General features: G+C 34.2%; 1 protein-coding gene across 1 annotated transcript; it reads right to left on the bottom strand.

The window, feature by feature from the left end:
- Positions 1 to 14,932: 14,932 nt before the first annotated feature.
- Positions 14,933 to 15,823, bottom strand: LOC133297731 (RING-H2 finger protein ATL33-like). Its single transcript, XM_061496922.1, has one exon. It carries the CDS (start codon positions 15,814 to 15,816, stop codon positions 15,145 to 15,147), a length of 672 nt encoding a protein of 223 aa, XP_061352906.1. The 5' UTR covers positions 15,817 to 15,823; the 3' UTR covers positions 14,933 to 15,144.
- Positions 15,824 to 16,055: the final 232 nt, after the last annotated feature.

A 16,055-nucleotide genomic window follows, 5' to 3' on the forward strand; every position in this document is an offset into this window, starting at 1 on the left:
GTCATTTTGTCCTATTTTTAACAAAACTTTATCACTTTAACTCAGTCCCTAAACCATATATTACTTTGTCCATATTTGACGAACACTTATTCCAGTAAGTAACCTACTTACTCGAATAACTCGCTTACTTAAGTTAGTGGGTTCATTGTTGTCAAAAATTAGTGTAAAAACTTATGTTTTTACGTTTTTACTAGAGTGGTGCGTGAAGTAAAAATGACCCTTGGTAAAAACTGGTAAAAATGCCTCCAAAAAACGTAAAAATGATAAAAACTTACGTTTGTACCATTTTGACCGTTTTTACTTAAAAAGAAATTAAAAAAAAAATATTTACAAAAAAATAAATTAAAAAAAACCTAATTTTTCATTTTTCCCAAATCATATGCACATTACCTTGATATCTTTTTGTTTGAATATATGTATTTTATAATTATGTCTTATAAAGCTGCAATTCTATTATAAGTTATGCAATGAGAATCGTTTTGTGTTTTTGGATCATTGTGTGCATTGAAAGAAGTGCAATTATATCTGATGAGCGATGATCCGAAATCTGCAGAGTGTATGAAGCAGTTAGAGCATATGGGTTATCCATTACTTGTTAGTTATCACTTTATAATTTTGATACTTGGTTATCAGAAATAATTTTCCTTTTTAGATAGATAAGTGGCTCAACACACATGTTCATTATGTGATTTTTTTTTACATGCATATATATAATTTTGTATCTTGACCTTAAATAGTAGAAAGTAGAAACTTTATGTTTCGTGTCGTTTCTTGTAACACCCCGTGTATACTCGGAATATTAACATTACATCGTATTAAGCGGTGCTTAATTAAAAATGCGGAATATTCTTTTTCTTTTCAATTATGACGTCATTATCAATTACCAACTTGATTACTTAATCAATTTCATAAAATAACGCCTGCATATAAATTGCAATAAGACATCTACTGAAATACCTCAATATATAAATAAAGTGTGTATCTAAATCACGGTATTACATCATGTAATGCCGGACAATATCCTGATACATTATTACAACTCTAAAAGACTCAAGACATAATCAAGACATAACAATACTATGTGTCATGGACAATCCCCATGCTCACCAAATAAACATAGTCAACAACCAGTCTCAACATAAAACTCCATAAACATAACTGAAGCTATAAGCATATAAACAGCATGCAAATCCAGCATCCAATCATGGCAGCATAATATAACAACAATCTAACTCAGCTCCGGCCTCCTGCCGCCTGAGGTCTCAACATTACCTGACCCTGAAATAAGCATTCCCCAAACGTGGGGTGAGATCTCTAAACAAGAAGTCTCAGTAAGACAAGGGGTCCTCAAGGATCTTCCACCCCAAGCTCACTTACATGTGCAATATAAGTTCTAAAAGCATTTATATCATTATCAGTTCCAAAACTATGTAGTGCAACAGATATCTATGGCATGTGTGTAATCACTGTCTACTGGCCAGAGAAATGTAGGAATACGTCTATTCCCTACATGTAGTACAAGGAACACCGCTTGCACCTCACCCACAGCCTCACCCTCTTGTATGTTCTACATACTCAGGCTTACCGTATAAGTGGAACACCTCCATGCATATCAACAAGGCACTAACATACAATAGCTCAACAGCATTTCCAAAACATCAAAAGCATGTAACACAGCATGCATATACCATATCCCCAAGGGACATGGTGGAACCACAATATGGCTAAACCGAGGACACGAAAGCTTACCTCTAAGCTAGCTATCCAACGCCACAAGCTCAAAGTCCAATCACAGCAGATCACAATCTGATATGGACCAAATATAAATCAATAAACATGTACCACATGCATACAAATTAAAGACAACGTCTTTTCATTACGTTTTCAAGTCTTAAAGCTTCTAACAAAGCTACAAGCCCTCAATCCCATGATTCTGGCTTAGTCCATTAAATACAAAAGTTCAACTTCATCAAACTAGGGTCCATAAACCCCCAATAGCCTACTGTACACACAACACAACCACTGTTCTGCGAAATCCCAGAATATTCGGATATTCCTCGGGACCATATCCGGATATACAATATCCGGATATCTCACTGTCCATATCCGGATATGCAATATCCGGATATACAGATTCACATATCCGGATATCCAATATCCGGATATCCCAAAACCGCATATCCGGATATCCAATATCCGGATATCTGTTCGACAAATATCCGGATATTTCATGACCGAATGTAATTTCTGCATTTTCGTGAAGATATCCCTTAAAGGCTCCCTTTTTACCGATTTTAAACACCTAATCTTGCATTTCTAGGTGTGTTCAACATTACTCAACGACAAGTTATCATCTTTTAGTCATTAGATGCATCAAGGTACCATTTTTAAGCCTTAAAACTCAAGTTAAAGGTTGATACAACATACCAAGGTTCAAAACTCAGAATGGAGATGCTCTTGGAGCTCAACACAGCCCCTCAAGTCTGACTCAAGGAAGATGCACGAAAATGGCTTCACAAAGGTTGGTTCTTTAACACAAATGTCACCACTTGGACCTCCAAAAACCAAAACCAAGCTTCTCTCAACCCAAAACCAACAAGTCAGCAACCAAACCTCCCTCACACAGACTTCACAACTCAGAAACACCACCACGTACAAACCCCTTCCCAAAGGTGACTCTCCATCACACAAGTGTTTAAGAAGAAGAAACCACAAAAAACAAGGAAGAAATGGCTCCTAGACTCTCAAGGAAGAAGAAAACAGCAATGGAACAGTGCCAAGGTGCACTCAGCCACCAAGTCACGTATAGAATTCTGATCCTAGGGTTTTGTGCCCATAATGGGAGTATTTATAGCCCAAACACACTTAAACACATAGTATTAACTTTAATTTCTATGCTTAGCATTTTAATCCCAAACTTTGGATTATGAAACTACATAATTTTCTAAGATTTATCATATTTTTCTTATATTTTTCTGAGCACCTTTCCGGTGCGCGCTTTTCCAAGCCAGTACCGGTTTCTAGCACCAGTTCTCATTATCTGGACTTGAAACTCGTTTTACAAGTCCTACATTTTATTCTAGTAATTATCATGCACTTACATTAATTTTCTGGGATACTTTTTCGGTACGCATATATACCGACTAGCAGAACTGGTATCTGCACTTTTCTTCCGAAAAGCGACTTTCAGCATTCTTAATCACTTACCATAATTATTAAAGCCTCTTAATAATTATTAGGGTCAATTATGGAATCATTTCCTAATTTTGCATATTAATTAATTAAATACATTAATTAACGGTGCGGGTTCTTACATTTCTACATTTTACGTTTCTACCACCCCTTTCCGTTCCTACGTAGAAACTCGAGTTTGACAACATTGAGTGGGTTACTCGCTCGAGTAAGTGTTGATCAGAAGTTGTTCGTTTCAAACCCCCTTTTTGTATGAAAAAATGATAGTATTTCCAGTGACCTAAACGTGTGTCCCACCTTCAAATCATTGTGTGAGCTTAAAATATTAGACAATTTCCAATCTAAATGTCAATGCTATATCCCTGAGGTCTAGCAAGCAATTGGAAGAGCTCAAGCAAGTTGTCCTGAGACTGAACCAACATCAGAAAAAGGGAAGACAATGCAAAAGAAGCGGGAAGGTGATAATGAGTCTAAAATCTCCATTCGTCTACCATTTCCTCAGAGAGCCATTAAGTCCAAGAAGTCAGCAGAGACAATACAAGAAAAAGGAGATCCTTAAAATATTCAGAAAATTTGAAGTCAACATCCTTCTCTTAGATGCAATCAAGCAGTTTCTTGAGTATGCCAAGTTCCTAAAGGAGTTATGTACCAACAAGAGGTGACTGAAAGGGATCGAGCTAGTGAGCGTGAGCCGAAATGTGTTAGCATTCATCCAAATCATGCCTGAGAAGTGAAAAGATCCAGTGATGTTTACTATCTCTTGCATTATTGGAAATTATAGATTTGATGATTGCATGTTAGATTTAGGTGCTTACATAAATGTTATGCCTAAATCTGTTTATAATTCCCTTATTCTTTGCCCTTTGCATGCCACTGGTGTTGTTATTTAGTTAGCTAATAGGAGTAATGTTCGCTTTGCTAGTTTGATTGAATATTTTTTAGTTACGATGAATGAATTGATATTCCTTGCTGATTTTTACATTTTAGAGATAAAGGGTGAATCTCCCAATAGTTGGTCTCCAATCATTCTAGGAAGGCCTTTTTTTAAAACAGTTAGGATTAAGATACATGTGCATGTTGGTACTCTTTCCATGGAATTTGGTGATATTATTATGCATTTTAGTATATTTTATGCAATGAAACATTCTAGGGTAGAGCATTCAGTTTCGTGAATTGATGTTATTCAAGATGTGGTTGATGATGTTTAAGTTGAACTTCCTTTTGACTACCCAAATTTTGCATTTGTTCATGACATTAATACTTGTGGTTGCCCTGGTAAACATTGTTTCCCTGGTCGCATTGATTCTTCGTGCTTATCTAGATACTGATGCTGACTGATTGGTGATTCTGTATTAGTTGTGGATTTTGACTTGCCTATTGATGTTAGTTCTCAATATACACTGAATTTTGATGCAGGCAAGTCTGATCATTCTGATAATAATTTTGATCATAACTCTAATATGATTTTTTTTAACATTGTCCAGAAAGTGAAATTGATTCTTTAAAGAATAACAAGACATCTTGCACTCATATTGTATGAAATCATTGTGGTAAAGTAGGATATATTTCTCATTTGTGCTATCATAGAAGGAATTATTATGTGAGAAAATTTCATATCAATATTGATTCTAACTTTCATGAACCCAAGATGAAAAAGGTACCAAAAAGTCCTCCTTTTATTTCTAAAATGCAGAAAATTACTCACAAGGTTGGATAAAATTATCAAGAGAAGAAAAGGACCTTCACAGGGAATAGACATCACCTCAAGCCTTCTTATGAGGGACCCCAGCAGCAACTTGTGGAGGAAGAGATTCAGCTCATTGATGCCACGCACCCTCTCTAAGGAGGATATGGAGTCTTCTTTCCTTTCTCTCTTTTTTTTAGCATTTTTAATTTCGAGTTTGAGTGTCAATAAATGGATTTTCCTTCTCTTTCTGATAATTGTTGAGCTATGCATAACGTGAATTTGGTCATGTTGCTTTTGATAGATCATCTTGATTGGGTTGAGTCCTTGACTCTTAGATTATCTAACTTGGTAGTTGAATTTATGATGCTGATTGCCTGATTCAGATTAACCATTGTGAGATTTTTGGGCCTGTGTGAATGGAATTCATCTTCTGCCATTCTTTCTTCTTGTGTGCTTCTGCTTATGATTTTTGTTCTCTAGAACTTGCTCCTTTTCTTTTTGAAACTGCATTCTTCACTTGTATGCATAAAAATGATAAAGGACTTCTTTATTTTATTTTCCCACTTTGTCCAGATAGTCATTCCTTGCATTATATTTCCCTTGGTTAGACCCTTTGTGTCTTTGATAAACCCTTGGTTTATAAGGTTTTAAAGCATGAATTAGCTTAATTTATGTGATTAAATGGATGGAAAAGAGGGTTAATATCCTAGAAAGTCCTAAATACAAGTTCTGAAGCTTATGTTGAAAATTTACATTGTTCTTGTAGGAAAATGAAGCTCAAGAAGCAACAGAGAGAAAGAAGAAGATTCTGAAGAAAGGGAGAATGCTCAAGTGTTTAGCGCTAAAACGTTCACACAGAACGTTTTAGCGCGCTGCTGCAAAGTGAAGGCAAAAGTTGCTGGTGCAGAGCGCTAAAACGTCCAACACTGACGTTTTAGCGCGCTGCTGTTGGAAAAGTTTCCGGTCTTGGGCGCTAAAACCTCCTGATCAAACGTTTTAGCGCTCTGATGTGGGAAAAGACTCTGGTCTTGAACGCTAAAACGTCCAAGTCAAATGTTTTAGCGTTGGAATCAGTTAAAAGCAGTTGGGCATCCGTCAAACATGGACGCTAAAACGCCCATCAATGAACGTTTTAGCGCTCATGGCAGTTTTCAGTTTTATTTTGTAACTCTATAAAAGGAAAGGGCCTTCACATTCTGACATATCATAGATCTCATCTATCATATCTCATATCTCATATCCCATTATCTCTGATACTTAGGAAGGGGAGATTAGATCAGATCTTTATAGATCTGATCTGACTCTTCACTTTCTCTGACTTTCCAAATTCTTTAGGATTAGTTTTTGTATTAGTTAGTTCATTCTTTGTAATTGTACTTGAAGATTGAAGACTCAACTATCATGACAATGGAGTTTGATCTTTCTTCTTCTCTTATTTATATTTCAATTATGTCTGAGTAGAGTCCTTTGTAGTCTGATTCAATGGACTCAAGTGTGAATTTATGAATGGTTAATTAGATATTTTGTTTATCTCTTATGTGATTGTATGAAGTTGTCTTGATTAATTCTTTCTATTAAGGGAATAGTGTAGAACAGACATGTTTACATTGTTTCTGTATCTGACAACTTTATCATCAGTGTTCTAGTAGTCAAGACATTGATGCTAGGATTCTGATGTGATCTTAAGATCTTAGTATTTAATGTATGTATTAAGAAGGGAATCAACAAGACATTGGGGTTTCTGATTAATGTTTCAATCAGGGTAGTAAGACATTACATCTTGATAATAAGAAAAAGGTTGATCAACATCACATAGTAGATAATTCATCATGGAAATTGGTTCATCCATAAATTCATGCTTGAGAGAAATTGACATCTGACTACTTGTTTAAATTATAATCACATTTTATTTGTTTATCAAGTTTTTATGCAATTCAACTACATTTCTGGTGACAAGAAATCAATGCAATTAATAATCTTTTGGTTGATTCAACTTAAGTATATATGGTTAGTCGGTGCTTGAACACAAATTCTCGTGAGAACGATCTTTACTCCTCAGTCTTTTATATCATTCTTTTCCTTAGCCACATTATAAGCCTAAGTGTAAAATCATTTGATCCGTACCTTGGAAATTTATTGAGCATTAGTTCACCTTAGTGTTGTTTTTAAGTGTGAGGGTTTCCCGAGACGTGCAACATTTTAAGTGTGGAGGGAGGTATTTTATTTTGTGTCATTCATCACTTGGCATTGCATTTGTTTGGATATTAAATTGTCAAAGAAAAAGAAATACAAAAGAAAAAGAAAAAGAGTGCTAGAAAAAAATAGAAAAGATAGAAATAAAAAAATAGAAAGAAAAAATAGAAAAGAAAAAGAAAAGAGAAACAAAAGGAAAAAAAATCCATTTGAATGACTTTGGATGTGTTTGATTGTGTTTTAGTTTTTTTGTTTTTAAAACTGTTTTGTAGAATAGTTTCTAAGAATTGATTTTCAGAATAAAAAAAGAAAAAAATCCGTTTGATAAATTTGTTTTGGAAACAATTTTAAAAGTCAAAGAATAAAAAAATCTGCTTGGTAAATTTGTTCTAAGAACATGTTTTTAGAACAAAAAAATAAAAAAACTCGTTTGATTGCTATTTTTTTTAAATAATTTCTACTTAGATATATCTAAAAACTTATATGTATTTTTAAGATAAAAAAATTATATTACAAATCTTTTCTAAGACCAATGCAAACCATAACAAACATTTTAAGTTCGATATATTCCACAAGATTACTATATAAATTACTATCAGTCAATGTATTATAATTGTAACGAACCAAAGTTAATCTAGTCAAAGACCAATATATTTAATAAGCAACACATACAAACATAAGTTAGGGTTTAGTGCACTAATAATAAGCCCATACAAACATTGAGTCACTTGAAAATTGATTATCCAAAAGTAAAACCTATTATTTAACAAATCAAATAAGATAAACTAAACTGCAGAATTGTCACGTTGTGCCCACATCCAATTTGCAATATGATCACGATATGCTGCCATTTCCGCTGCACCTTCATCAGATAACCTTGACAAGTTATCATCATTCAAGCTTGTTCCCTCAACGTTAGAAGTCTCATTCATCGCCTCTATTTCTGTAGGATCCATGTCTTCCCATATTCTAAACAAATCATCGCGTAAATTCCACCTGCGTATATAATTATGAATAGCACAACATGCTATCACTATGAGTCGCTGCCTAGACGGTTTATATGGAGGCATTAGCTTCAAAATAGGAAATCTATTCTTCAAGACTCCAAAGCATCGTTCAATTGTCATTCTTAAATATGAATGCCTATAATTGAATAACTCTTCACGACTCCTTGGTTGTCTACCGCGACCAGTATATTCTTGTGCATGATATCTCTCGCCTCTAAAAGGGGGAAGAAAACCTCTGGTGCAAGGATAGCCAGAATCCACAAGATAAAACATACCTGCATTAAGTTTGAATATAAATTATTTACTTCATTTACAGAAGACAAATTCAACAATATGATATTCACCTCGAGATGGCCATGGAAACTGTGCATTTGGATTGGTTAGTGAATCAACGAAAACTTTTGCGTCGTGTGCACTTCCTTCCCATCCCGAATACACATATGTGAAATTCATATTAAAATCACAAATACACATGACATTTTGTGTGATGATTGTCTTTCTACCTCTGCATGATGTTTGTTTCTCAGCAGGAACCCATGCACTTATATGTGTGCCATCAATTGCACCTAAACAATTCTGTAATAAAATAACCCAAAAATAAGCAATTAAAAATTAGATCTAAAATAAAAGTCAACATGAATAAATATCATAAGTAATAAAGTTACATACCTTGAACCAAGGATAATATATGAGATTATTTTTTATTCTATCGGGCAATTCTTTTGACTCTTGCTTTATCAGCTCTTTTCCGAATTGACAAACTGCTCTCAATACTTCCTTAAAATAACGAGAGATTGTTTCTGTAGAATGCTGGAAGCGATCTGCAACCACTCTATGGCGAACATTATGCCCAATTATGAATAAAAACATAGCAACTTTTTCTTCCAGAAGCACATCCCTTGAGTCACTTAAGTAACTTTTCCCCCTTAACTCATTGCAAAAATTAATAAAACATGTTTTTCCATTCGAAATAACTCGAAGCAAACTGTTCCGGAGCCATTCAATATCTCAGTAATAAAATCACGACCAGATAATGCAGATGTTCGAACCTTACTTTTATTTAAAAATTTCTCGTTATAATCATAAACCATACCGATAATGCATAGCTCAGCTAATTCATCATCGCTTGTATCTGATGGAGATTCATCAAAGCTACCAGCATCATTTTCTGTTGAAGAATTATCAATATCCATGATAGTTATAACCTGCCATATAATTTAGGAGGTGAATACTAAGACAGTAAAAAAAAAAAAACTGTGACTCTATCTACATGAATCATATTCATATTAACTAAATTGTATATTATTTTCATTATACATGTTTGTGCACTAATATTATCAAATGCTCTATAAGCTTTAAGTACAGACTTAAGGTCTAGGGTCCCCACTAATTCATTTGATGCGTTGAGGAACAAAAATAGATAAATTTTGAATTGCATTGAGACAAAGTCGTTTATTGAATTTTGGCATGAACTTACTGGTTTTCGACTTGATTGAGTTGAGACTATACCTTTCAACAACCAGCTTTACCGAATTATGATGCTTTTGTTGGAGATTTAGGGCCACACACATGTAATCGACGCATCTGTTATCCTTGAACTATTTTCAACTTTAAAAGAGTCGCATGCAAACATATTACTATATTTGTAATGATTAATATATATCGCATAATTACTTCCAAGTGAGATGGACTCCAATTGGCCCACTTAACCCTTTACCTATTGGCGTTTTAGACCGAATTTTGATTAATAAATTTGAACTTCTAGCAACATATGCATGTGTTTGTGAGTGTGAGTTAGTCAATAATTTGCGACAGCTTTGCAGAGTAAAGAAAGACTAGAAGAGAGAACATGCTATCCCTCTTGCAATGGTAGCAATGGCTAACAAATTACTTCTAGCACCATTACTATTGTACAATGGAAATTTTAAGCTATGCTTCTTCCTTTAAGTAACCTAATCACTTACCCTGCATAACCTACTAGAATCTTGTATTGCTTTTTCTTTCACAGCATACAAATAAACAATTCAACAAAGAGTTTCCAAAAAAAAAAAAATTCTTGCCACCGACATGGTTGCCATGATGTCTATCAGCAAGTTCAACAAAACAGGGCAAACAAATACTCTAATTAAATACCATTTCACCAATACACAAAAGATGTCAACAGTCAAAGAGCAATGATTGTACAGAAGAAAGCAATGGGCATATTAAAAAAACTCTCTTCTTCCGTTTGGGTGCCCACAGCCCCAATTTTATATTCAACAAACACCACAGTTATAGAGAGAATGGAACAAAACACTCCACTTAAAAAAATTCTTTCACCAAAAGAAACCAGTGAAATCACCCCCAAAAATTCTTCAGTTCCACACAATAGCAACTAAAAAAAAAACTTTTTTTCCCATGTTTTCCAGAAAACTAGAGAAAACCCAGAAAAGATAAAGCATTTTCCAATCTGGGATTCAAGTACAAGTAAGTATAGCACACAATTCAAATTCCACACACATTCATATAAACACACACATATAAATAAGATAAAATGAAGAGTGTGAACCTGCTGCATAAAGAAAAGCGATGGATAAGGAAGAGGTGAGAAATATTGGTATGATTGGGGTGCTCAATGAAGTTAATGAGTGTTGCATGCAAGTGAATGAAAGGCTTTTCATTCGTATTTTAGATGATCGCACAAATGGAAAATTTGAAAGGAGCAAAATGTGCTCACACCAGTGAAAACCCTAACACCATTGAAGGAGGAGGAAGAAAAAAAAGGTGTGCTCACACTTGCAGAGCCCAGACACCACGGTCCACGGGTAAGGATTGTGTTCGATTAATTACATTTTTGTCATTAATGAAAACATCTCTTCTCCGTGTTTTTGGTGTTTTCGGAACAAAAAGTAAAAAACTAAAACCAAAACACCTCATTGGTGTTCTGTAATTTCTGTTTTGAAAACTAAAATTGAAAAACTGTTTTCAGTTTTTTTTTTACAAAACAGTTGGCATCAAACAAGTTTTTTTGATTTTTAGTTTTTAAAAACCAAAAACTGTTTTACAAAACACTTATCAATCAGGCCCTTTATCTTTGTTTTATATTTTGTTTTTGTTTTAGCTTTGTTTCTTTAGTTTAGTTCTTGACTAACGCTTTTTTAATTTTTTTTGGATGTTTAGCCTCTTATTTCCACAGTTATCCATACCTTCACCCTAGCCCTATTACAACTTTGAATAATAAGTCCTCTTGATTTGTGCATGCATGTGTTACGAGTAGTGGAGAAGTAGAAGTTGAGCAAGCCTATGGTAGGATAATTTTCTTGAGTAGATTTTAAGTGTAACACTTGCTTACCCATACACTTGAGAGATTGATTGAGAGCATCCCTTGAGAAATTGTCTTGTGTGATTAGCAATATTAAATGAGATTACCATGTTTTATAATTTGAGATGAAGGAATTTCTGCCTTTATTGATTGATCTCTTAAAGCTTTGTAATCCTTGTTCAAATTTTGTTTTCTTGGCAATTATTAGAAAGGATATGTCTATCCTTTAGTTTGTATTTCAGTTTTGTCATCTCTTTAGTTTGTTTCAAGTTTTAATTTTGCTTAGGAATGCAAAAGGATAAGTGTAGGAAAATTTGATAATTGATAATTGATATTTATTATACTTATTTTTTACTCTTGTTTAGTAATTTTAAGATTGTTTAGTATGTAAATAATGGTCTTTTAGGTTGAATTGAATATTGGCCTTTTAATTGAGTTTGATTCGTTTTTACCTTAAAATTCCAAATTTATGTTGTTGCAATATTTTGAGCATAACATTTGTTCTAAGTATCCTATTAATCTCGTTCTTGTCCCATTTTGCAGATAACTTCAAGAGCTACAAATGTTATGCAGCCACAAAAGCCAAATTCGGACAAGAAAATGATCAAAGATGGAGCCCAAGTCAGAAACGAGATGTTGGAGTTTTAGTTATTTTTTTTGGGTTAAAAAAGTTTTAGTTAACTAATAGGGCTTAAGTTTGTAATTGAGAACCCAATGTTTATGAGGCCTAAAGCCATTATTTGTATTTTATTTACTTTTATTTGCTTTTATTTTGGAATAGGATTTGTGAAGCCTGAAGCCCAGTTAGTATGGGTTAAAAGTCAAGATTAGGAAAACTTGTTTTGAGATTTCGTTTCAGTTTTACGTTGAACTTTTTTAGAATTCAATTTTCGTCTTCTGTCCTTCGTTTTCTTCTTTTATTTTTGCTTTCTACTTAGCCATGCTAGGTTAAGCATTCTTTAATCAACCCAAGGGTTGAGGATTTCATGGTTGAAACCTGAGGACCTGCACCTTATCTTGAACCAATTTTGTTTCTCTTCCCTTAACTTGGATTGAACATCGCGCGATTACGGGTGTTGAATCTGAGATCTGCTATTGCACTCTAGGGAAAAGATTGAATGTTAGATTTAATATTCAGGTTGATTAACCAAATGAACGCAAGTCAAACAGATTGATACTCTGTGATTGTATGAGTAGACGTGTCATATTGATCAAATGCTAGGCGATTGTCTAGAGAAGTTCCTATATGAATACAAGAATTTTGATTTGTTTAGGATCAACCATGATTTGGTAATTATATGTTCAATGATATATGTTTTTGAAATCCTAATTCTTGGGTTGATTGTTTTTAAATTGATGTTTTCATTTTTAAATCTTGTTTTTACTTTCCGTTTTTAAATGCATTGAAACACCCCTTCTATTTTACTTTTTATTTTAATTGAGCGATTTAGTCCCCTTGCAAATTCTTGAGAGAGATGATTCAAGTTGCTCCCTATATTACAAATCCTTATTTTTATTAACTTAATTAATTTGAGCGAGTTCGACAGTTCACGTCATTAATCCATTAATTCAACATTTTAATGAATTTAGTTTTTTGTAGAGAAATTCGATTGCACATAAATCAATTAACAAAGGCATTATCTTTTCACCTATTTTATTTAAATAAAGGCAAGTCAAAAGTACATGGTATTTGACTTAAGGGACTAGTTCTGTTCATATTATATTTTCCCCTTAATTCCAAAAAAAGAGTTCTGTTCATATTATGTTAATGCAAGTGGTGGCTCCCGTCGTTTAAGACTGTTAGCGTTTAATTTTATTTTAATTTATTTAAATCGTTGATCTAAACGACAATTGATGATATATATATATATATATATATATATATATATATATATATATATATATATATATATATATATATATTAACACACTATGTGTCGTATGCCACGATCTATTAGTTTTTGGTGTTTAAAACAAATTACAGCTTGTTTATAGCAATAGTAAAATAATTTAGTGAAATATGGTGGTACCTATTTACTTTTTTTAATGGTGATATTTTACTAGTACTATTTAAATGTAGTTTACATTATCTGATGAGCGGTTTTTAATTAAGAATATACTGCGTTAAATTTTTTTTTAAATATCATATAAGAAAATTACAAAACAATAAATTAACAATACACAATTTTAGTGATCGTCATAGGTACCTCGTAGAGGTTTTATTTATTTATTTATGTGGTAATTGAATGATTCATTCTTATTCAATCTTTTATATTTTGCCGCCCATTATTTGATTTAATCATGGACGGATTTAGAAAATTAAAGTTAATGGGTCAAAATAAATTATTAATTTTCATAATACTAAATCAATGCAAGCTACTTAACCAATCAATTAACATATTCTCTCTCTCCTCCCTCCCTCCCTCCCCCCATTTTTTTTTCATAAAAAGTAATTAATCAATATACATTATTAATAGGCAATTAACTTGTCATATATGGTATAAAATTCAAAATGTGAAAAAATAAGAGAGATGTTTTCCTAACTAGAATTGCACCATAAAAAATTGATGAGGTGTTGGATTTATGAAATAGTGGCAGGCTGGCCCGGACCACAAGCTGGAGTCGTGATTCGCGGGTTGTTTCATGGTGGTTGATGCACATGAGCCTGTGGGACCTTCGTGGAGTGATGTCTCTCACGGGTCAAATATAACTCAGTACCACTTATTACTCAAACCCTCTAATAGATTGCCTTAATATGCAGTATCTTTATTGTTTTCTGCATTTGCACACACTTTGTTGCTTGCGCAGTCATTTTATTTTATTTTATTCAAAATTAAGGAAGTGGATAACAAATCAATTTCAGCTAATTTTTTTTTAAAAATATAGAATAAAATACATATTTAGTTAAAAGGGAACCTGATGAAAATATAAAATAAAAAAATTAATCCATACTCAAGCAAATATACTCTAACTTAATACAAAACAAATTACAGTTACCTTTCTTTTAGCAAACACGTAAAAAAATTTCTTGCGTTGGACTAGGTTAAGTAATACAAGTTGAATCATTGTGTATGCTTTTTCATGTCCAATGGAGCTCTTTAGGCACATCCCATTTTTTTTTTAAAAAAAAAAAACACTAAACTTTACCCTGTTGGGTATGGCTCATACTTCGGATGTTGATGAAGATTTTAGTTGTCGGAGTCAGCAGAAAGGCAACTGAGTGAGATAAATATAGTACAGACAAACAAGACATAGCTTATATTGAGTAAATCAGAATAAATCGATGTGTCTAATCTCTCTACTCTTATATCTTTTTCTGTTTTCTCAATTACGTATTACGTATGATTGTCGATTTCCAACATAATTCTCTTTGAACTCATCAAAACTTTTCCTAAACATTTCTCATTAAAAATTGCACCCTTATTAGCTACTATATGCAAGAAAAACTCAGGTCTAACACCCAGTTAGTAAGTAAATAACTGAACCAACTGAAGAAGTACTAAAACTGATTTGCCAAATTAGGACAATTCAGCTCGAATCGCAAATGTGTGTAAATTTCAGAGCTATCTTCATTACCATACCCAATTGTATTACAATTTCTAACTGTCTACTTTCTCATGAAAATCCCTTATATTTCACAAACAGTTATAGCTCAAAAGTCACAAAATCTTCGCTAAAACTACTTATCCGAATTTGGACCATTTTGTAATTAAAAAAAAAAAGCTCAACATTTATATAAAAATATAAAAAAAAAAAATTAAAAATCAAACCGCAGCAGAGGCGTCACGGTGACCCTGTTGCAGATCACCGGAGCTGGAACGGTTTTTAGCGGTGGGGGCGATGGTGGCGCGGCAAATCGGGCAATTGGAGTGGTTGCTGAGCCACATATCAATGCAAGAAGCGTGAAACGAGTGCTTGCACGCGCTCAGCTGCCGGACCTCCTCGCCGTCGGCGAAAGCAGCCAAGCACACCGGGCACTCGCCGCCGATTTCCTTCGCGTGCGTCTCCTTCTGGTACTTCAAGTCGGCAACGCTACCGGCGCCGGCGTTTTCAACGTCTTGGTGTGAGAGTTCGGACACAAAGGAGGGATCGCCGGAGGTTTCGCCGGCGGAGTGATGCCGGCGGCGGGACGCCGGGCACCTGAAGGCGAAGATGAAGGTGTAGATTAAAGCGGGGATGGTGACGATTGCGACGAGGGCGAGGAGGAATTTGAGAGGGGACAAATCGACGGAGCTAGGAGTGTCGGCGAAGAGCGGTGGAGGCGGCGGCGCTGGAAGGACGGTTATTTGGAAGACGGAGTTGGGAGAACTGGCAAAGGGTGGCGGCGGAGGCGCGGCGGAGTTCGGCGGAAGAGGGAGGGGAAGCGGTGGCGGGGCAGAGATAGTGGTGGATGAGTTTTGCATTGTGATAGAAGAAGTGAGAGTGAATATTAGCATTATTAATGTCATGTGTGGTTTTGTTTTGAAACTTTTTCAGTTTTTTATTTTTTTTATTTTTTTATTTAAAAAAAAAAAGGTGGTTGAAAATGTTTGTTAGGAGAATGAAAGGGACTTAGGGTGGAGTTTTGATGTCAATTCTTTGAAGCAATAATTGATGTGGTGAGTGTAAGTGTGATGAGATGATGAGAGAATGGGAATGAAGAAAACTTTGGTTAAATGATGTAGAAGACAAAGAA

This window comes from Gastrolobium bilobum, unplaced genomic scaffold, assembly GCF_033153095.1.
Source record: "Gastrolobium bilobum isolate Gb01-03AN ecotype WA unplaced genomic scaffold, APGP_CSIRO_Gbil_v1 utg54037, whole genome shotgun sequence".
NCBI classification, from domain to species: Eukaryota; Viridiplantae; Streptophyta; class Magnoliopsida; order Fabales; family Fabaceae; genus Gastrolobium; species Gastrolobium bilobum.